The sequence below is a fragment of the Passer montanus genome, unplaced genomic scaffold, assembly GCF_014805655.1.
Source record: "Passer montanus isolate IOZ18808 unplaced genomic scaffold, ASM1480565v1 scaffold20, whole genome shotgun sequence".
NCBI classification, from domain to species: Eukaryota; Metazoa; Chordata; class Aves; order Passeriformes; family Passeridae; genus Passer; species Passer montanus.
The window spans coordinates 4,168,696-4,191,606 of record NW_024366592.1 but is presented as its reverse complement, the minus strand read 5'-3'; the positions used below and the strand labels follow the sequence as shown (position 1 = coordinate 4,191,606).

Below are 22,911 nucleotides of genomic sequence, written 5' to 3'. Positions count from 1 at the left end.
GCCCTGAGCGGCGCCATGCGGGGCCGGCTGCTGGCGCGGCTGCGGCGCCGGAGGCAGCTGCGGCTGCTGCTGGCCCTGGGCGCGCTCGCCCTTGGCCTCTGGGCCGCCTACCTGGAGCTGGTGGCGGCGGCCGGCGGCGGGGCTGCCCCGGAGCGCAGTGAGTGATCCCGGGCGCGGGACTGAAGGGAGGGAAGAAGGGAGGGAGCGGGGTCCCGTCCTTCTCAGCCCGGGCACCCCGCGATCCTCGGGAGCCCGTGCCGTGCCCCCTTTCCCGGCCGGCAGGCGAGCGCAGCCCGGGGGTCGGAGCGGGGCTTTGGCCGGGCGCTGGGGCTCCCCTTGCCTGCTTCTGGCCTGCCTTTGGGCTCTCGCCCCCTCTCTGTCGGGAGACCTTGCTAAATCTGACCGTGCTGGAGCTACAGAGCCCGGAGGCACGGCTGTGAGCTGCCTGTCGTTCTCGGTGCGGAGCTGTGAGGCGGCGGAGATGCTTTGGTGCGGAGCTGCCCGCCCGCTAACGGGCTCGCTCGGTGCGGAGTTTGGGAGTGCGCCGAGCTGCGCTCTGCTTGCTGAGGCACAGGAAAACTCTGTCAGGGTCGTGCGGCTCTTTTGCGCTTCTCTTTTTTTGAGTTGCAGAAGAGTTTCGAATGGGTCACGGTTTTGTAAAAGCCTGCGATGTTGCTGCTGTTTATTAAAGCATGTCAGTGCTCGGTACTAATCTAATTTGAATGTGTGTTCAACTACATGTTAATGTTTAACTATTGATGCTTTCCAACATATTGATCCTTTTGTCATAAACCTCACAATTTCTACTCCCACTAGTCAGGCTTGGTTTCAGTCTTAAAGCTTTGGACTGTGGCTGTGCAAGGAGCACCACTCCCACAAAGTCCATTACAGGACTTCAGCGTGTCTATTTGTTCTGTATTATGCATGATATTAAGGTTAAAAACACACATTTATTGTTCCAGGAGTGTAACAGGTCTAACTTCTTTGGCTAGGATAAATCCTCTAGTAAATAATCCTCTTTTTGTGTTTGCCGGAATGGGAAGATGAATTGCCCTGTGAGTCTACTTTGCGTGACATCTTTCATGCAATCTCACCATGCCTTTTACTGTACATTGCTTTGGCTAAACCCCACCAAAAACGCTTAGAGAAAATTTGTACAGGTGGGCAGAGGGCTTGTGTAGAAGCAAGGGAGAAAAAAACTGAGAAGTATTTAAAATAGTGGTTATGAGGAGAGAGGGGCTGAGTCAGGTGTTTGGAGAGGTACAGCTGATGGTCCTTTCACTGCCAGCAATGCAAAGGGAGAAGGAAGGGTTGGGAGAAATGGGCTGAGAGCATGGGGACAGCAAAGATGTGCAGGAGAAAACAACTTCCTTAGTGAATTGGGTTATTCCTCTTTGCTTTAAGACAGGGTTATTTTTACATCTCTGTTACAAAAGTCATTCTGTTTTCAGACTGAAACTGGAAACAGTGAGATGACTGCAGTTACTACCAACTAAAACAGAACATGAGCAAAATAATTGCATTATATTAAAGTTCAATTATATAAAATGCCAGGTTCTCTCAAACCCACCAGAGACGTTGCTGCTCATTGCAAACAGAAGGTATTTAAATGCTGCTGGAAAGGGTGGGAGGGTAAAATCCTCTGGCAGGCAGTTCCTCATGGCTCAGCATCGCAGGGGGCTGTGGTCACACTGGGCACTTGGTGTCGTGTTTTCTTGGCCTTGTAGCCAGAATCCTGGAACCTGCTAACAGGAGGAAGGTTAATCTGTGACCTTCCCCACCCTTCCTCTTGCCCTACTGCCTCTAAAAGCCTGTTTTGTTTTAAGGGAAATCAGAAATCTGAGCAGAAGACAAATGGTATTTGTTTTCTTTTGGCTGTTAAAACTAAGTAATGTTTTCTTCTTTGGGGAGAGGGACGGCTGTGTTTGTGACTCCATGTGGTGACTCTTTCCAGGATCCCAGGAAGCTGAGGGGGGAGTGACTCTGAAGCAATTAATAGTTTTTGCCTTGTTTCTGCCTTGTTTTCTGTTGCATGTCCCAGGTGGCAACCCTATTATAAGTCACTTCTGGGATTGACCAAGGGCTGCTACCCCAACTTAGCTGATGCAACAGCCTTCCCAGTTATTAATGATAAAATACAAAAGCTCTTTATTGGGCAATTTTTCTAGACAAAAGGCTAAAAGGCTCCTCCATTGGGGCCAGAAAGATGAAAAGCTGTTGGGCTTGAAAGATCTACAGGAGATCACTGTTTCCATCTCCTGTGCCTGTAATGGAGTTTTCTTCTTGCCTCCCTAAAAGACTTTATATACAACCTGTGCATGGAAAGCCAAGTTTGTTTTTCTCCTTCCGGAGAAGTAAGTCTTGCAAAGCTGTAAGGACTCAGAAAATATTGCTCTTCCTACTGTTTCCATCTCCTGTGCCTGTAATGGAGTTTTCTTCTTGCCTCCCTAAAAGACATATACAGCCTGTGTATGGAAAGCCAAGTTTGTTTTTCTGTTTCCAGAGAAGTGAGTCTCCCTCTTGCAAAGCTGTAAGGACTCAGAGAAAATATTGCTCTTCCTCTCAGCCCTTCATGAGATGGAGCACAAGCCCCTCTGGTGTCCCCACACCATCCCTGCTCTCAAGTCTGTGTCTTAGAGCAAGGTGGATCCTCCTGGGCTTTGTTCTCCTCTCCTCCTCTTACCCCCCAGGTCAGAGTGTGCTGGAGAGAGCAGATGTCAGATGCCCAGGGATGGATGTTTGAGTAAGTGATGCTTAAAAATTGGGGCCTTGACTGTGCTCTCTTGAGGTGTTTGCAGCTCTGCTGTGCAGCAAAGTCAAGCATATGAAATAGCTTGGATAAAATGGAATGAGGAGTTTAGGAGAATATCCTGTAATCATCAATATTCATTGGCATTCATGGTGCTTCATCACCATGTGCTGGGAGAGTCTCTGGCATGAGAAGTTTGCTGTAATGCTAAAGTCAGAGGTGCTGAGGGATCAGCCTGAGGTGCAAATCTCGTGCCTGGTGTACACCATGGCTTGGGATTTTCTGTGTGCCTAAGTTGATCTGGAAAGTTGAGCTTTCAGGGAGGTTGGGATTGGCTGGCACAGAGGGTAGTAAGGGCTTTCCTTTGAAGGTGATGCTGAAATGAGTAGTTGCTCAGGTAAAGGAAAATAGCTTGGTTTTTTCCTTGTGATGTGAGTGTATTAAGGTGATACTCTTACATATTCTTTCCAGGGAGCTTTGTTGGCAAGACTGTTTGCTCATGGGTAGGAGGGTGTTTGTGTTGTTGTGGGGTTTGCCTTCTGGTTCTATTTTTTTTTTAATTGAGCATGTTTGGCTGGTTTGCTGCTCAATAGGTGTTTATAGAAATCTTAAACATGCTTACAGCTGAGTGAAGAGAAACAGGCAGGTTGCTGTGAGCTAAGATGGGCACACTCTCCTCACGTGGAATGTAGCCTGTTGTCATTCAAAACAAGTTGTAACAGGCAGGACACTGCCTCCCTGCCAGGAAACCCAGAGAGCTGGAGACAGTCTATTTGCTCTTGCTGCTGACAGGCACTAACCTCTCCGGAGTGGGCTCTCCACTAGGAATGTTTTCCTCATCTTTATGAGCTGCTACACAGCACGCTTTGCTCCTGCTGGAGATGAGGAAACTTTATTATTTAAAGGGTGAATGAGGTGTTGGGGAGGGAGAAAATGCAGAGATCTGGAGAGCGAGTCCTGCATCCTGCCTTTACTGCTGTAATGCTGGGCAGGGAGAGGTCTTTGCTCAGGGAAAACCCTCATCCCAAAACACTGCCACTTCCCAGAGCTGCTGCAGTTTGGATGGAAGAAGTGGTGGGTCTGACAACTTCTCCTGCTCCCTTTGTTTTTCTCTTCTGTGCCTAGCAGTGCCTCATCTTGCCCACCCGTTCAGAAAGGTGTGACTGAGGGAGCAAGGCTGGTGTCAGTAGGCTGTGTTTGCAGGCAGGATGTGCAGCAATCCCTCTTTGCTCTAAAATCTTGTGTCAGCATGATGAAAGCAGCCCCATCCCTGAAGAAACTCGGAGGTGAGGTCATTCCCAGCCATTGGTGTGCAGAATCTGGTTTTTTTCAGCTGCAAAGACCATGGTATTTCAGGAGTCTATAAATCATTTGCACCGATTTCTTTTATTACAGGTTGTGCTCAGTGTGTCACACTGGGGCAGGCACAGGGAAGGTGTTCAGGATCAGGTTAGAATCCTGGGAGGTGCAGCTTGTAGGAACAAGGAGTTGGGGGCCCCTTTCCTTAACTTGCCCCTCCCAGCTGCTTTGACCTACCCCCGTTCCTCCACATTGGATTGTTGTGAGTAAATCACACTGGGGGTGTGTTATCTTCCTATCTTGGATTGTGGTAGTGGTTTGTGTCTCCTTTAGGTTTTCAGACTGCTGCTTTGCTAACTCAGGACATTCCCACCCTCTGAAGCAGAAAATAGGAGGGGTTCAGACGAAACCATGTACAAATAAATAAGTCCTTATGGCAAGACTTCCAGCTCCCCAGTATGCACATCTTCAGTATCCCTTTGCTTTCCCAGAACATTGGCTTCTTATGCCTGCACCATGGGAACTGTAATCTTCAGGCATCCAGGCCACTAAAAAGCAGTGCAAGTTTCCCAAGCGTTGATGTGAAAGCACAGGTGAATGTAAGAGGAGTGTGTGCCAGCAAGGTGAAGTTGGACATTTAATGTAATGTATTAAATTCCTCCTCTCTCCTCCATGCACAGACACCCTGAGGAGCACACCTACCCCTGCAGGTTCCTTCACATGCTCACAGGCTGGCTCCTGCAATCTCTCACACGCAAGCTGGCCTGCCTGGGCACGCAGGGTATCGCTCTCTTGCACAGCTGCTTACCCCCAAGGTTCCTTAGTGCTCCTGGGGAGAAATGGGGCCATGTGGTGTCTGAAGTGTGTATTTGCTCTCTCTGCAAGCTGTTAAGCCGGGTACCCCCTCAAACCCCCCCTCCTGAAGGGAGTGTCTGTGCCATGAAGCCTGCATGTGGTGTTTCTGTGCTTACAAGGACCCTTGTGAGGCAGCACCATTCCCAAGGCACATTGTGGGCCTGTAGCTGTGGGGAGAGGGATGTGCCCTGCAGGCAGGGCAGGGGTGCTGCCAGGGAGTCAGGGTGACCAGGGGGGCTGGGGGATCCTGCTCTGGTGTGTGTAAGGGGAGCAGCATCCCCAGGCCCATTGTCACAGCACACAGGCTCCAGGGGAGAGCCCAGGCTTACAGGGAGCAGTGTGGCTCACCCTGTGGCTTGCTTGGGAGGGTCATTGATGAGCAGCTGGGGAAGCCCAGGTCTCAGGGAGCTGTGCCGTGCTTCTCCCAGGCCAGTACATCCCTGCACTGCTGCTGGGGTAGGTGCTGCAGGTGGGTTGTGAACCTGGTGCTTTTACACCACTTGATTTAAAGTCAGGTGGGTGTTTGTTTTCTTGGAACTTGGCCTGCAGTTTGCCTGGCCTCAGCAGATCCCCAAATAATCTGCCAAGATTACATACCACCTTTATAAATAAACTCTTGTGTCATCTCTTCATGTACTCATGTTAACTATGACAGATTTATGTGGTGGTGTGCCAGAGCAGCATGTATTCCTGCACACACCTTCCTGTCGTGAGCTGGGCTGGATTAGAATAGCTTGGATCTCACAGGGGTGCCCTGCTGTGCCTCTCCCCCACACCACAGGAGGAGGGTGAGGAATGATGGCAGAGGAATGATGCTGTCTTCTGGAGATGTTTCTGTGTGCTGCAGTGACAGAGAGGCTCTGCCTTCTCTCACCTGCAAGTCCAGGCAGATGTGGGGGAAAATGGACATCATCTTCCATCTGGTGGTTTGAAATTACTGACATCTGCAGGATGGAGAAAGGCAGGATGCTCTCCTGAGACAGACACTGCCTTGGGGGTTCTGGCAGTTTGGAATGGAGTATTATGGGGTTCTTCCTCCTAGCCTCAGAATTTATATGTTTTGTTGAGTTTCCCTTTCCTATTTGTTCTTGCTCTGCACTGATGTTGCCTCTTACAGTCACTTCCCAATTCCACTGCTTTTTTTTTAGACTTGCAGTAATAGCTGAGAAAGACTTTCCAGAAAAGGAAATAAGCTGGCTGATTTACATATGGTGTGAGATTTCAGAAAGAGCCACGTGCCTTGGGTGGAAACAGTTGTGAATCTGGGCCTTGGATACTCACCCTTTTCATGATATTAGAAATTCACAGCCTGTGTGTGTCATGAGCCAAGCCAGAGTACACTGGGATCTTGACCAGAGCTGCTCTGTATTTCTGTTTTCCTGAGAAGGCTTTCCCATGCCAAAGTGCAAAGGCCTTTGATGTTCCTGATCTGGAGAGAGTTCCTGATGCTTTGATGGTCTGGGATTGTGCTGCCATTAAGTTCTCCTAAGACATCACAGGAAAATAATTGGTGTTGCCATAATAAATCATTTACATCAACCACACAGAATAATATTCAAACAGTCTTTAAGATGTTGACTCATTTTAGACAATCCAAAGATTTTGGATGGACTTGAGTCCCCTTGAAGCATCAGTGCCCCATAAAAGATCATTAATTCTGATTTTATAATTTCCTACAGCTTAGTTATTTCAACATTTTCTATTTCCCATTTGAATTGTCCTGGGTTTTTTTTGAGGGGGAAAAGAGGTCAATGTGGGGTTTTTTTTTCCTAACTTCTAAAAGAAGGGGATTAAGCTGTCACAGATTACTTTACAGTGTAGATCTGATACCCTTATGTGGCAAAATTGTCATGTCTGGGGCTATTTTTCCTTTTCCATGTCACTGTTTTCCATCAGAGATACAAATGGTAAGTCCAGGCCTTTGCATCATCCATGGGGCTTTCCTTTCTTACTCCAGTGACCTCGATGTTAATTTCTGACAGTTCAAATGTTCTTTGTTTGTTTTTATCAGCTGGAAATTGACAGCCAGTGCTAGTCAGTAACGTAAAAACACTGAATGCAGATCAGAGGCTTGACTATAATAGGCATGTGTTATCTTTTTGACTTTCTTTTCCTCATGTGTTCTGAGTTGTGAGCATTAGGCACTAGTAACCTAACAGGGCAGCCTGTGTTTAACTGAAATATGTAAATTCACACTCACTGAATGTTCATATTCATTGTCACATGCTGCTGTATTCCATTCACCAGAAAAAATATTTTATCTGTGTCATCGCCTGTGGTGGCCACAGAATTGGCTAGTAGAGCTCTCCTGGAGTGGGGATAATCTGCATTTGTGATAAGTTTTGTGGGTTTTTTTCCTGCCATTCTAAATAAATCTTTTTGCCTTCCTTGAAGAGGCTATTTATTTATTTATTTCCATGTCATTAGTGTGGGCTTGGGCCGTATATTTGGCATTGGCAACTCTGACAGCTTTCTCAGAGCTGCCACTCATTCGAGCCTGGTTAAGATGTCTGCAGCCCTTCTTGTAAATACTTCACTTCCTAAATTAGTTTTATTTATATTTCGTAATTCAATTTTCTGTAAAATTGCAGTAGTCATGTCTGGGTGCTATTAACCCCATCTGAGCTGCAGAACAAAATTTATAATGGGCTGAGAATATCCTGTCCAGACCACCCTGTACTAACAGCCTCCATTACCTGCTGCAGCAGCTCACTCTGCAGTAGCTGCCACACTCCATGTTTTGTTGTAAGCAGGCCAATTTGGGAGTGTTTTGTTTGTTCTCCATCAAGAATGAAAGATAAACAATCTGCCAAAACCATATTTTTCCATCAAACCTGACTGAACTATAATTTCCAGAGGCGTAGCTTGGTAATAATTGTCTGCTTTACATAAGGAGTAAATAGCAATTGCAAAATGAGGCTTCTCCCTTGTCTTGAAAACATCAATGAATGCTTGGGTCAGAGTAAATTCTGTTGTGCCTCTCAGTGCTCTCCCAATTGGAGGGAGTAGTTAGTTGCATCTACTTGGAAATTCAAAGTAACATCCAAGCCAAGGGGTTAAGAACAAAGGCATTATTAAGTTCTTTCCCAGCTCGTGTGCTGCTTCTTTTTCTTGTTGGGGGAACAACAACAACAAAAAAGGGCAGTGAGAAGGTTTGTTTTTAAATCTAGAGTAGGGCAAGGGTGAGCCTTGAGCCTCTGTGGGACTCATGCTGAACATTTGCAGGGAACTGATCAGTGGAGGGTCACAAAGGACCACATTCCCCCTCTCTGTTCCCCAGAATATTGTAGGCACTGTCTCATCCAGGGAATCCCAGCAGGCATGGGCTGAGGAGGAGGCTGGAGCCTAAAGGACCCGAGGGGAGGTGGAGGGCAGCCCAGGAGGCAGCAGAATGGTGTGATCCCCAGGAAAGGGGCCCTTCACCCCCTCAGCCTCTTCCTTCTCTCACAGTGGATCATCTTTCATGTCACAGGTATCCCAGCTTCCCAAACAGCCATCCTTGGCCTCATGCTGTGAGCCACCTTGCTGCCTTCTGTTCTGGGCCCTATAACCACAGGGACAGTGGCTGCTGACCCACAGCTTCCTCAGGTTCCAAGGGTGTTCAGAACAGAGGTGGAACACAGCAGCAAGGCAAGCCTGCTTTTTTTTTGTGGGAAGGCAGATAGGGACACAAAGGAAAGATGAGAGATGCCATCAGGCAGGTGGTAGCAATGTAAATATCTGCATGGATCCAAATTCATGTGGGTTCTAGAAAGATTTTCAGTGCTAAACACAACCTGAATGGTGATTTGTGGAAAAAGGTTTTTGGTTTGTCTCCATGTGCTGGCTTGTAAGCATGTGAGCACCTCAAACCCCAGAAGTGATTTGGTGTGGACCATCATTCTCCTCTCCCCTTTCAGACAGGGGCAAAATCCTCTTTATACAGGTGTTTAATAAAACCCTCTTTATATGGGTGTTTAATTAATCAGGACCAAAGCAGTCCTGGGTTTGTGGGATGAGGAGCATAGCAGAGCTTGTTTCATCACCTTTTTTTGCCCATGTGCCTTGGCTGCTCTGTCTCTGTCACCAATTCCCAGGGCCATTCCTGATCCTGCTCTTTTTTAGCTGTTTCCTCAGTCAGGAAGAACTCTGTAAGTTGCATGAGTTGAAGGACAGTTGTACTGCTCTGTGTTTTGCTATGTTGGGAGCTTATTTATACTTGGAAAGATGTATTCTAATTCTGTCTCAGCTGTTTTGGTTACATTTTCTTCAGGGAATTGCACCACTTTGTGGTACCAGGGTTTGACAGAATTTAACCTTGGTAATGGGTGTTTTCCTTTTCCATGGAATTACTGGCTGTAGCTGACGATCTGTATTTACTTGTTCATGTTGCTCACCTGCTCCAGTAGTGCAGCTAAGATTGTCAGCATTGAGCCTGCATTTAATTTGCTTTTTCTGCCAGTGCCTTTCATCCATGGGCAGTTTCTCTGTTGCTGGCATGGTGCTGCTCACCTGCACCTAATAAATGCCTCCACCTTTCTTGTTCCTTTCCCCTCTTTCTGAGCCCTCCTCTTCATCCCAGCTGCTGCTCTGAAGTGCTGATGTTGCTAGCACAGCTGTGCGCTTGTGCATCCTCCCAACATTCCGCCCTTCCTTGCAGGTCTTTGAAAGCTTTTCCAGGCACATCTCACTGACTGGCACCTCTTGCTGCAGTGGGGAAGGGAGTCCTTGGTGGTGCTGCTGGGGCAGGGGAAGGTGCACTCCCTCTTTGAACTCCTGCTGTACCCTGCCTCAGCCTGGCTGGTATTATTTCAGTTTGTCTGAACTGTCTGATCGCTGTCTGCATTCCATCAGCCCCAGCCATGTGGCCGATTTCCTTTGCTTTGCAAATTGTAATTGCTTTGCCAATTAACTCTGGGTCTTCCAATACTCTTTCTTGAGTGCTTTTTCCCAAAACTCCATGCTTCCCAAAAGACATGACTAGTTGGGGTTTTTTTCCTCAGTTTGTCTGAACTGTCTGATCGCTGTCTGCATTCCATCAGCCCCAGCCATGTGGCCGATTTCCTTTGCTTTGCAAATTGTAATTGCTTTGCCAATTAACTCTGGGTCTTCCAATACTCTTTCTTGAGTGCTTTTTCCCAAAACTCCATGCTTCCCAAAAGGCATGACTAGTTGGGGTTTTTTCCTGTCTTTTTTTTTTTTTGGTTTTTTTTTTGTTTTTGTTTTGGTGTTTTGTTTTTGGGTGGTTTTTTTTGTTTTGTTTTTGAAATCTTTATTCTTTGTAAATTTTGTTTTTGCCTTTTTCTTATAACTCTTGGTTTGAATTTGATACACAACAAAGATCAGATTCTAGCAGATCGAGGAGGGAAAGAAGCATTTTAGCAAGTTTGGCAGCTTATGCAGAAGTAGAGGAAGAAAGAAAACTGGAAGGTAAAATCAGCAGAAGAGGGAGCATTTGAAAGTACAGATGACAGGAATTATTTAATAAAAGTAGAGAGTGGCCAAAAATGGGACATAGTGAGATGAGTGTCAGAGCAGAGTGATCAGAAAATGCCAATGGCCCCTAAAATATTGTAATGTGTAAGGAACTGAAGGCTCGATTAGAAGGAAATACTTGGGATTTCAGTGGAGCAGAGATGCTGGAACAGAGATCAAAAAGAGAGGTGTAGAAAGAAGAGAGCACAGAATAAACCACTGTTTTAGGTTTAAAAGAGGTGGAGGAAAATACAGGGATAAAAGTTACAGAAGCTTAGAGGAATCATGAGCTACTCTAGGATGGTTAAGGATGTATTTGGTGTCATAAGGGTGTTTGGTGCTTTGAAAATCAGTAGCACGATGGCTTTTACTGTGCTTAGTGTCTGTTGAGACACCTGGCTCCCCTGTGTAGGGCACTGTGCTCAGTGCTGCAGATGCTGCTCTCGAATGGCAGAGTGTGATTACCTGCTTTGTCCTGGGTAACAGACGAATGCTCAGCACTTTGTCAGTTTTTTCTGCAGAAAAAGATTTGCTAATATAGTCAGGAATTTTTTATGTATCCCGCCTTATTTTTAAAGGATATAAGATCCCTTTTCTCAGCGTACAGTGAAAATTGAATAAGATATGCTTGGTTTGCACATAGTCCTATGGTTCATGGTCAGTTGTGTTTTATCCATAAACTCTCTGAATTTGCTGAGGTTCCTGCTACCTCTGCTCCTTTCATAATCCTCAGGGCCCCCTTCCTGTCTTGCCATGCCTTTTGGGGGTTTTCCTTTTACACAGAGGGATAGGGATTGTTTGCTGGAAGCAATGCAAGTTTGCATGTGGACATGGGGAAATTCTCCCTGCTCATCTCCCACCCGAGCACTGAATGACACAGCAGGGGCTGCAGCAGACTCAGCAGGGAGGGCATCCCATCCCTGGGTAAGTGCCGGATCCTCTTGCAGGTTTGCAGCCTCAGTTACTCCTCTGGGCAGAATGAGAGTGCTGAGAGCTCCCAGAGATCCCCTGGGAGCTGCAGTTTGTCCTTGCTCCATCTCTCAGCATGGGGAGGGATTTGTTTCAGCCCGTGTCAGTGTGGCACCCCCTGCCCGCTTGCAGCCCTCACCTCGGTGCTGCCCAGCTTTCCACAGCAGCTGAGCTGCTGCTGCTGCCTGGGTGGAGAGTCAGAGGCTAAAATTAGCAGGGAGCTCTTCTCTTGCCAAGTGCTGTGTCTGACCCAGCTGGGCCTGGCGGGGCAGAGAGGAAAAGGCTCTTAAATCTCTCCCCACAGAGCACCCTGCGTGCCTGCTGCCTTCTGGGGGGGTTCCCTGCCAGGGGTGGGGATGCCTTGGGAGGATGCTGGAGCAGTTGGGAGGGCAGGGTATTGCCAGGACAGTCCTGGGACACGGTAGGAAATCCTGATTCTCTGAACTCTGTTTCCTTCTTGTTCTCCTTTTGAATATCATATAAACAGCTGGGGAGGCCAGCTCTTGCTCCTGGGCACTTCTCAGAGCTTCAGGCGTATCCTCGCTTGTGGAAAGGTTTTCTGGGCAAATGAGGGGTTTGGCTGCCCTAGGAAAATTAGTGCCTATTCACCACTGCCACCCTGCCAGAACAAGCTGCTGGAGATTTCAGTGTCCTCAGGAGCTGCCCACCCTAAATGAGAGCTTGTTTGTTCTGTATTACAGGGTGGCCTGCAGGAGTGGCGGTGGCCTGGTGGTTACAGCACACGTTTGGGTGAACAGGGGTGTAGGCCAGCCTTGTCTCTGCTGGACAGGCTTTGGAACAAGCTGCTTCGACCTCCCATGCCTCAATTAGGTTCTGTGTCAAAGGTGTCAGTGACAATTGTTATTTATTCTTTTAAAATACTTAATGTTCATGAATGAAAAAGCATTCCCTGGGCTCCAAATGCCTTCACTGCAAGGGGAGAGCTTGTTTCATTATTCTCCGGGGCCCAGCCTACCCTGCTGGAGCAACCCTGCTGGTTTGGCTTCCCCAGGCATGCTGCCACCCTGTCTTTTGTGAACCAACTCTGCTATTGTGTGTAAAGCAGGGGCAGGAACTTGTCTGGGCCCCCAGAACACAGATCTCATCTCTGACCTTTCCCATTCATTGCACTTGCCTGAACTGCACAGCCTGGGGCAAAAAAAAGGGGTGGAAGAATGCAGCTGAGGTGAGGACTTGGCGATTAAACCCTGTTCCTTTTTCCAAGGCCCTGGGGTAGAGCTGTCTGCAGCATGTGCCAGGGCAGCACAGTGGCAAAGTGTGACCATTGCAGGGAGAGCTACCGAGGGGGACAGCTCTGGAGGAGGCAGCCTGAGGGACACCATGGGGGTGGTGGAGCAAAATGCAGCCTAAAAATGGTCAGAGTAAATGTTAACATGGATTGCATTGGGATTTGGGTTTTATCTGCAATGGGTGGTGGGTACTGCTCCTGGGGAAAGCTGAGCCAGCTACAGAAAGAAGAAAAGAAAGGAGGAAGGCATGCTCACAGTATGTCTGATGACTGTACCTGCTGAGAGGGATGTGAAACTCCCCTTTTCCTGCAAATAGCAGAGAAAGGGGAGCAGCTGGGATAGCTGCAGTAGCTGTCTTCTGCATTTGGCCAGCCAACTTGGAAAGTGGCCTCTCTGTATCTGGAATTGTGTACACATTATGTGTGCCAGCCCTCTGCTAGGTCTCCATTGCTTTAGATGGACAGGGAAGAGAGAGCTCCAGGAACTGGAGGGGATGGGGTATGACAGGGTCCACCCTTGCTCCTGTCTCAGCTCTAGGCTCGGGTGCCTCCCTCAGTGGTTTCATGCTGGTGAAGTAAAGGAAACAAAATTGTCAGGTGAGTCTCTGGCTTCGCTTTCCTTTTCCCTGCTGGAGGTGGAGTGAGGACTGTCTGTGTGAAGGACATCAGGGTATTTTTAGCATGGGTGAAGAAAGGCAGAGTATAAAATATATGGGCAAACATGCCTCCTGCAGCTGCAGGAGGACCTGCTCAGGGCTACTGTTTTTGCTGGAATGGATGTATTTGCATGAAACCCAGCAAGGTGAAGAAAGCACCACTTTGTTTCACCAGAGGCTGGGGAAGAAGGTGGCTGTGTCTTGTTCTTCCCCCCTCACACAGATCTGGCAAGTCCTAGTAGAGGATTTTTTCCTGGTGCTGGCACCCCACGCTCCTGGGCAGCTCCTAGCTCTGTGTGCTGGCAGTGGGAGTGCAGGAGGGCTGGGGATGGAGCAATGCTCTGGGCCAGGGGCTTAAGGCATTTGTGTCAAGTCAGCTTGCAATCCTGAGGAGTGTCTTTTGTGAACCAACTCTGCTATTGTGTGTAAAGCAGGGGCAGGAACTTGTCTGGGCCCCCAGAACACAGATCTCATCTCTGACCTTTCCCATTCATTGCACTTGCCTGAACTGCACAGCCTGGGGCAAAAAAAAGGGGTGGAAGAATGCAGCTGAGGTGAGGACTTGGCGATTAAACCCTATTCCTTTTTCCAAGGCCCTGGGGTAGAGCTGTCTGCAGCATGTGCCAGGGCAGCACAGTGGCAAAGTGTGACCATTGCAGGGAGAGCTACCGAGGGGGACAGCTCTGGAGGAGGCAGCCTGAGGGACACCATGGGGGTGGTGGAGCAAAATGCAGCCTAAAAATGGTCAGAGTAAATGTTAACATGGATTGCATTGGGATTTGGGTTTTATCTGCAATGGGTGGTGGGTACTGCTCCTGGGGAAAGCTGAGCCAGCTACAGAAAGAAGAAAAGAAAGGAGGAAGGTGAAGTAAAGGAAACAAAATTGTCAGGTGAGTCTCTGGCTTCGCTTTCCTTTTCCCTGCTGGAGGTGGAGTGAGGACTGTCTGTGTGAAGGACATCAGGGTATTTTTAGCATGGGTGAAGAAAGGCAGAGTATAAAATATATGGGCAAACATGCCTCCTGCAGCTGCAGGAGGACCTGCTCAGGGCTACTGTTTTTGCTGGAATGGATGTATTTGCATGAAACCCAGCAAGGTGAAGAAAGCACCACTTTGTTTCACCAGAGGCTAGGGAAGAAGGTGGCTGTGTCTTGTTCTCCCCCCCTCACACAAATCTGGCAAGTTCTAGTAGAGGATTTTTTCCTGGTGCTGGCACCCCACCCTCCTGGCAGCTCCTGGCTCTGTGTGCTGGCAGTGGGAGTGCAGGAGGGCTGGGGATGGAGCAATGCTCTGGGCCAGGGGCTTAAGGCATTTGTGTCAAGTCAGCTCGCAAGCCTGCCCGAGGAGGATGCACTTGCCTTTTCCTAGATGAGTCCTGTTTTGGGATGGCAAAGTGGCTTTTTCCTGCACTTGCTGGGAACAGTGAGAGTGATCTCCTTGCCCTTTGTGATCATCATTTACTGAGAAGTGGATAAAGTGCTTCTCCATGTTCCCTTCCCTTTGCTGAACTCTGTTTTGATGCTGAGTGCTGGCAAAAATACAAATTTCTAACCAGACAGCCACTTGAAATGGCCTGCTTTTGCTGTCTGAGGCTGTCCAGGAGGAGCCTGTGTTCCAGCTGCAGTGCTGGCCTCCCCTGTCTGTGCCTGCAGAGTTGCTGGGAAGATGCTAGGTGACATCAAGTGCTTTAGGCAGTGTGCCTAAACTGTGGGGGCTCCCCCTCTGCCCTGGAGAAAGAATTGAGAAGGGTCTGGTGCTTCCCTGAAGCTGGAACAGCACGCATTGCCAGCACTTGGGCAAATGAAGGAGGGCTGGAGTATGATCTGGAGGGTGCCCCTGTGTCCCTGTGCTAAATTCAGCTCTTCAGCCAGTTTGTTTAAAATTCACCCTTGCAATATTTTGCTGCCTCCCCTCTGGAGAGCTGGGCATTTACAAGGTCTGCAGAGATCTCTGCACAAAGTCAAGCTGCTGAAATTCACAGAGGTGCCTTTTTTGGGTTCAGCAGGTCCCAAGACTGTTTACAATTCTTGTCTCAGACCCTGAAACAGGAGTGGTTCAAGTGGGTGACCTGCTACTCTCTTTCCCTATATCCCCTGGTGTTAGATCAGGGTGTATTTCTCTAATTGTTGAGTGAAATTAAAAGGCAGCTGAAGGCTTTAGTCACTGGAAGGCTTTTTTTGGGAGAGTGGAGCTTCGTGCATTGTTTGGCTGAGGGTAGAAGCCCCCAGAAGGAGGACAGCTCAGGTGTTTGATACTGGGCTGGTTCTCAAATCAGGCTTGATGGGGGGAAATCTCCCAGAGCAAGCCCATACAAGTGAAAAAAAGAAAAGAGAGAATGAGAGAAAGTGGTGACAGTGGGGAGTAAAGCATTTGAGCCAGCATTGTGCTTGTAGCAAACACTCAGGACAGCCCCTGTCCAGCCCTGGCCACCTTGGCAGACCAAGGTAGAGGCATGAGGCTTTAGTGATTTTCCTCATGAATGTGGTAGATCCATTAGTGCAGATGGAGGCACATAAGTTATCATTTTTCTTTAATGCTTTCAGATTTTACCAGCTATGTCTCCTGTGAGTGCTTGGGATTTGTCATTTCACTATGTGGCTTAAATGAAACTGTACAGTTCCCTGTGTGCATTTCTTTGTAATAATCCAGATTAAAAAAAAATTACTATTATTATTTCAAGTAGAAGTGATGGTACTGTCTGGCTCTATAGCTTTGTAAAGAAATAAGCATAGTTTTATTCCCTGCAGGTGTGTGCATGCTGCTGTCTCCCACATAAAACTGTCCCAGGGAACCAGTGTACATTTGTAGGCACATCACAGTATCTCAAATTCTAAAGACATGTTCTACATGTAGAGGGTCTCTGTGTGATCTAAGCACTACAAAATCAGCCCAGAGTCCAGAAACTAGCAGTTGAATCTCCCAAGAAAACAAAGGCCTAACCTAATTTTGCATTGTGTGCCAAGTAGCCTCATGATAGCACCTTTTAAGTGTCCTGTGCTCCTAAGGCACCTGTGTTCCTTCTGTTTGCTGAGCCTATCTAATCAAACCTGTTTGTTCCAGGTTAAGAACTATTATTTCCCATCAGAAGAATTGCAGCACCTGTACTTCACTTTGTGTTGCTTCAGGAGGCCAGGGAATTTGATGCTGAGCTCCATTGCTGTGGCAATTTTACGTGCACTTCATTACCCTGGGTGGCCTGTGTGGGGCTGGTCTGTAATGAACATCCAGTTGCAGCTCCTGCCTCTCTGCTCTGAACCAGAGGAGGCCACCGTGCGAAGTGGAGATGAGGTGAGGGTTTTGGCAGCTCAGCAGTGTGCTGCTGCTCTTAACTTGCTGACAGTGTTTGGTGAATTGTGTTGTAGACCAGAGGGACGTCTTCAATGCCAGCTTTACTGTTCTGCATAAAAGCCTTGCAGGCTGCAGTGGTTTCCTTTGGGTGGAGCCAGGGTGTGGGAGGCTTCATTACACCCTGCCCTGATGTTTTAACATTACAGTTAATGTTGAGATACAGCCTGGGATTCATGGGATTAGTCTTAGATTTGAAAACATTGTGAGTGATGTCTTGTGCATTTGATGTCCACCAGAGCAGAAAGTGCTTTCAGGCACTTTCTCTTCAGTGCTGGTCCTTGCTGATGTAGGGTTTCTCTTGTTGCCTTCCCTCATGCATGGTGGTAGCCAGGGATCCTCTCTGTGGGGTACTTATGCAGTGAGGGCACCACAGGTGGGAGACTTCAGGGAACAGTCCATGTCTATTACATGCTGCTGTCTCCCACGTAACGCTGTCCCAAGGAACCATTGTGCGTTTGTAGGCACATCACAGGTGTGTGCTGCAATTCCTGTACCAGGGGAAGTCAGCAGCACCTGGATAACCCCAGCCTGTGCCTCAATGATTGCAGCACTTGCTCATTCCTTTGTTGTTTGTTGCATCAGTTTTCCCTTCCTCCCTCCTTCCACACCCAGAGCCCTGCATCCTGCATTGCTCTGCTCCTCCCTGCAAAACATCTCTCATCCTGCCAAAGGCATCCCTTCATCTCTGAGGCTGTCCACCCACCTCATCTCCCAGCTTCACGTTCTTCCCTGTGCTCTCTGGGTGTTTGGATGTGCTCCCCACACGTTCACTCCCCTTCACACATACCTGTCCACCCCAGCATGCAAGTGCCTGCTTGTTGCTGACCTCGCCTACTTAGTGCTGCTTCTCTGTGTTCCCCTGAATGTTTTCCTGACCATGAAAGCCTTGCTGTCTCCTGCCAAACTCCTGGGACTGCACAGCTTGCAGTATGTTACAGTCCTTTTGCCTTCTGGGATCCTTTAAGGTGAAGAACAACGTTGATGCATTCAAGAGGTCAGATCCTGAAATAAATATTACATGGCCATTGCAACTTTCCTTTCTAGGGTTGCAGCCATGCATTTACATTTCAAATTCTTCCACTATCCCACACCACTTCCTCACCTGGAGGGGTGGCACTGTGTGTAACAGGAGGGTTACAATGTACAGTGCTCACAGTTGGCAGTGGCATAACTCAGAGCCTCTGGGTAAGAATAGAGGAGCAAACAAATAATGCAGATGTCATTGTGGGAGGCTACTACAGACCTCCCAGCCAGGACAATGACACTGACAAATTATTCTTTGAGGAGTTAAGGGAGCACTTCCAGGTCAACTGTCCTGGTCCTTTTGGGGAACTTCAACTTGCCAGGAGTTAACTGGGGGCATCACACAGGTGGAACAACCTGGATGCAACTAGAAGATCCAGAAAAACTGGATGACAACTTTCTGGAACGGGTCCTAAGGGAGCCAACTCAGAAGGATGCCCTCTTTGATCTGCTGCTTGTCTACAGAGAAGGTCTCATTGCTGAAGTGGAGATTGGTGGTCATCTTTGCCACAGTGACCACCAAGTGATCTCTGTTGACAGGAGGAAACGTGCCAGCAAAACCTCAGCTCTGGACATGAGGAGAGTGGATGAGAGTCCACATGACTTGGACACAGGGCTGGAAGGGATGCTAAGTAAGTTTTCAGGCTATACAAAACTGTGAGGAGCTGCTGACTCCCTTGATGGCAGGAAGGCCCTGCAGAGAGACCTTAACATATAAGAGGGCTGAGCAATACCCAACCATATGAAGTTCAGCAAGGGAAGTGACAGATTCTGCACCTGGTGTGGAGCAACCCTGGATATACAGACAGACTGGGGAATGAGCCCATGGAAACAGATCTCGGGGTCCAGGTTGATGGAAAATGAACATGAGAGTGCAGTGCCCTGGCAGCCAGGAGGGATCTCTGTATCCAGGGAGCATCAGGCACAGCGTCGCTGGCTGGGCAAGGGAGGGGATTGTCCTCTGCCCTGGGGCAGCCTCACCTTGAATATTGTGTTTGGGGCACTTTGGGGTGCCACCCTGTTAAAAAGACACTGGGCCGTTAGAGAGTGTCCAGTGGAGGGCAACAGAGGTGGTAAAGGGCCTTGAGGGCAAGTTGTATGAGGAGAGGCTGAGTTCTGTTCAGCCTGGAGAAGAGGAGAATGAGGGGGGACCTCATTGCAGGCTACAATTTACTCATGAAGGGAAGATGAGGGGCAGACACTGATCTCTTCTGAGCGGTGACCAGGGAGGGGACCTGAGGAGGTGACCTGAAGTTGTGTCAGGGGAGGCTTAGTTTGGATGTAAGAAAAGGTTTTTAACCCAGAGGGTGGTTGCAGCACCAAGCCTGACAGAGCTCAAACATTTGGACAACAGTCTTGGACACCTGATGGGACTCTTGGGGATGGTGCTGAGCAGGGCCAGGGGTTGGACTCAATGAGCCTTGTGTGTCCCTTTCAACACAGAATACTCTGATTCTGTAATCTCAGGAGGCAGAGATCTTAAAGAGCTGTCGCTTGTAGCTTACTAAGATGAAAAGAATGTTGCTGAAAAAGTCTAAAATTCCAAGAAATTATTCTTAGCTGGGGAGTCTTGCTTGTGCTTCCATTAGCCAAGATAACAGATATCAGTAGTAGTTGTCTGATCACTGCAGGACCTTCTTAGAGGTTAACAGGGCACAGCAGCACCAAGACAAGTCTGTAGGGATCTTAAGATTTCAGCCCTGTCAGAAATTCTCCACATTTTTTGATGTAAAACTTCACAACCAAATTTGGTTCTGTTGATGCACTGAGAGGGCCAGGTCTGCTCTGTCCACATCTGAAGGGAACTGGTGCAGAGCGTCTCCTTGACAACCTGCCTGCTCTGTGGCATTTGGATTTCCCATCCTGGCAGAGCCCATCAGTGCCTGACTCTGCAGCTGCCCTGCAGGAAGGCTTTGATGTGGGGGTCTGTGCAGGGAGTTGGTGTCAGTCACTGCCTGCTGCCTCTCTGCTTGCCAGGAAAGGCTCTCCTAGCTCCTAACAACAGGGTGCCACTGTGAGCCTTTCTCTCTTCTCTAGCTCATGGCCCTGCTCTTCACCACCTGAAAAATTTGGGATATTGAGTATAAAAAGAAGGAAGGGTGCTTGTGAATAGATCAAAATGCATGATGTCAAAGCCCCTCTGCCTTTCATTGTGGTGCTGGAGATGTTGCAGAGAGGAGGCTGACTGGTCGTGGCCAAAGGAACTGGATGTGAAGTGGGTGACACTGGCTGAGAGTGGGTGGAAATGTAGAAATTAAGAGGTGAATCCAGACCCCAGGCATCCTTCTTGCTCAGCGTGGGTTGCTGCTGGTCTCTGGGGACCAGCTGCACATGGAGTTGAGTACAGCTGTCACAGGTAACAGTCACATGGACAGTGCCACGACCTAGGCCACTTCCTCCAGACCATGTGCACACAGTTGTTTTTATCCATCTGTTTAATGCAAGGGCAGACTGGCTCTGTCAGGCCATCTGGGCTTCTTGGCAACTTTAGAAACCTCCTTGTGCAGCTGGTGGCAGTAACTCTGTGGTTCCCCAGCACACACCATTACCTGTGCCACAGCACTGCTGGGCAAAGGTCTGCAGGGACTCAGGTACCAGCTCTGTGCACTTTGCTTGGGGATCTGGCAATGCTGGAGGAGCAAACTGTTAAACAAGAGGGATTTGGCTAAACTCTGGTATGAAAAAGAGCTGCAGCTGGGTGCAGCTGTTAGCACACACCATCAAACCAGGAGAAGACTTTTGTCTACCCTGCAGGCCTGGTAGGGGAATTTCAGTGCTGGCTACTTTGAATGAGTGACCCCTGGAACAGTTGCAAAGGGACCAGGAGATGGAGAGGCCAGGGATCAGTGGGAAATAGCCAGAGCCTGAGCTAGGATTAGGTTTCAGATAAGCATCTGAGGAAACAGCTGCAGTGGTCAGGACTAGGGGGTGATGGAAAGGACTAGGTTTGGAGCAGCTGGGTGGGGGCAGGCAGAGGCAGTAGGACAACACCATGGCCCATGGATGAACTACCATGGTGATGTGTGAAGACAACACTGGAGTGCCTCCAAGGTGTCCCTGCAGTGGTGGCATTGGCAGCATTGTGGGCTGAAAGGACACAGAGGTGCAGGGAGCTGCTCATGGGTTCTGTAAGGCTGTGGGCCAAGCACAGCTCCAGGTTGATGGAAATTGGATGAAGATTTTGATGGAAATTGCAGGAATTTGAGCAGGAGGGCCTGCAGAGAGACCCTCAGGCACCTAGCATGGAACTGAACCCAGCAGGAGTAATATCCATTGGCTGCATCCAGCTTCGTCTGCTTGCTCCATAGGAATCCTCCAGTCCTTTGCGTTGCTGATGAAATCTCTGGGTTTCCCCAGGGATTTGCTTTAGGCAAGCCAGTCTCACCTCAAATATCCCTGTGGGAGGGGAGCAGAGGATGCCACAACAGGGTTCTAACTACAGGACTTGGTGGCTTAGGGGCACCTGGGTTTGCCTGGAGCTTCTCCCATGGCCATTTACTGGTCAGCCCTTGCAGGAGTGTAAAAGAAGGTCAGAACTTCCCTTCAGGTCTCCAACACTGTTCTCAAAACTTTGCTGCTCTGGGGAGTTACTCCAGATTTACCACAGCATTTTTGAACTCAAAGGCAGGCTATAAGGACCTAGTTAAAGTAAGGCTGTATGAGATTTGAGGTGGTCAAACCAATACATCCTTCATCTGCATGGATCCCTCTTAGTTACTGGAGTTGTTTGGAAAGGCCACAGTGAAACTGGACACCTTACACCTGAAACTGAAAAATACAAGGAAACCTCTTTCAAATATGGTCACACAGGCACCGTTCAGGAGGAAAAGTGAGCCAGGAGTCACTCACTGGTGTGTGACTTGTAAAAAATTGGCTGTGCAACAAAGCTGTCTGCCTTGCTTGCTGCAGCTCATCAAAACATAAATAGAGTGAGGCCACGGGCTGGATCTAAGCCCACGGAAGCCAGTGGTAGGGCTTCCACTGGGCTGCAGCCAGTATGGTCCAGAGCAGCTTTGTTTAAAAATGGAAGAGAGCATAAACAGGCATGACAGAGCTCTGACATTCCCCTGAATGCAGATACATCTCTGTCTGGAACAGAGCAGCTAGCTCTGTGTGCTTCAGTGCTCAGGGATATCGAGAGGTCTCAGAAGGAGCAGCAGAGGTGGCTGAGGCAGAAAGAGCTTCTATAGTGACAGGATTTACTTGTGTAAGATACCTATGTCTTTATTTTTTTCCCCTGTGAAGAGAGACAACTTCACGCTGGTCCTACAGCAGAATTCAAAGTGGCTTTAGAGATGGAATCAGTCTCTTGATTTCCCTCAGCACTGTAACATTTAATGGGAGTTACACCATGAACCTGTAAAGCGTTGTTTGTAAAACAGTCTATTGTGTATGTGCTGGGTGCTCTCAGCATAGTTAATCCAATGATGCAAGTGGTGTGCCTGGTATTTTTTTTTAAGGGTTGGATAATTTTATGACTAATAGTAACAGTTGCAACTATGCATGGTAAGAGAAGAGTAATTACAATTTGTGCTGCAGGCCATAAGCTGACTGCTTCTGTAGGTCATGAGGACTTTTTTTTCCTTCTCTGTAAGGTAATACAGCTAAAGGTATTTTGAAGGTTGTTTTCTTCTGCCTTTTAGACATTAGATGCTGGCTGCTGGTCAAAGGTGGATTATCTGATGGGATGAACCAATGGTCTGACCTTCTAATTACTGAATTCCTACGTAAGGCTTTTATTTCCTGCACAGTGAGGTGCTGTGCATATGGTGTGACTTTCAGAGAGCCCTTTTTTTGTAAGATGCAATTAAAGCCCCAGCTCTGGTCCCTAATTGAAACCAGCAGCATTCAGTAAGTTTGGACCATGTCTGCCTGCCCTGGGCCAGCCTCTGTGGTTTCTGTTCCATGCACAGGAACTGTATCTCTGGAAGAAGGTCTTAGAGCTGAGTGAAGAAATAGCAATAGATAAACTACCATTTTTATTTCACTTTGTTTGCTTGTGCAACTTCCAGGAGCAGATCACAGTCTCCTGGCATGTACTTGGTACTGTTTAGCTGTTGTATGAGCACTGCTTTTTCTTTTTTATTTCCTCCTGATCTGGCTAAGGCTGGCCTTTAGTCAATCCAGACCTGTTGTGAATGCTTGTAAGTGAGGTAAAAACTGGCCCTCTCTGAGTAAACCAAAACATGGTTTGAAAATATGTTTGGGTTGATTCTTCCAGGGTGGTTCAATCACTCAGAAAGCTGGAAGAAGACTACTTTAATTACTAAGATGAGTGGTAAAAAGAATCCTTTTAATGTTGGTGGTTGT

At 48.2% G+C, this 22,911-nt stretch overlaps 1 protein-coding gene across 3 annotated transcripts in view; it reads left to right on the top strand.

The window, feature by feature from the left end:
* Positions 1–6: 6 nt before the first annotated feature.
* Positions 7–22,911, top strand: part of B4GALNT3 (beta-1,4-N-acetyl-galactosaminyltransferase 3) — a 63,696-nt gene continuing 40,791 nt past the window's right edge. For 2 of the 3 annotated variants that reach the window (XM_039707845.1, XM_039707842.1), the window contains exon 1: positions 7–157. In XM_039707845.1, the coding sequence (XP_039563779.1) occupies positions 16–157 (142 nt within the window). In that variant the 5' untranslated portion in view covers positions 7–15. Of the gene's footprint in view, positions 158–16,297; positions 16,519–22,911 lie in introns of those variants that run through there. The other variant, XM_039707844.1, reaches the window with a different exon arrangement.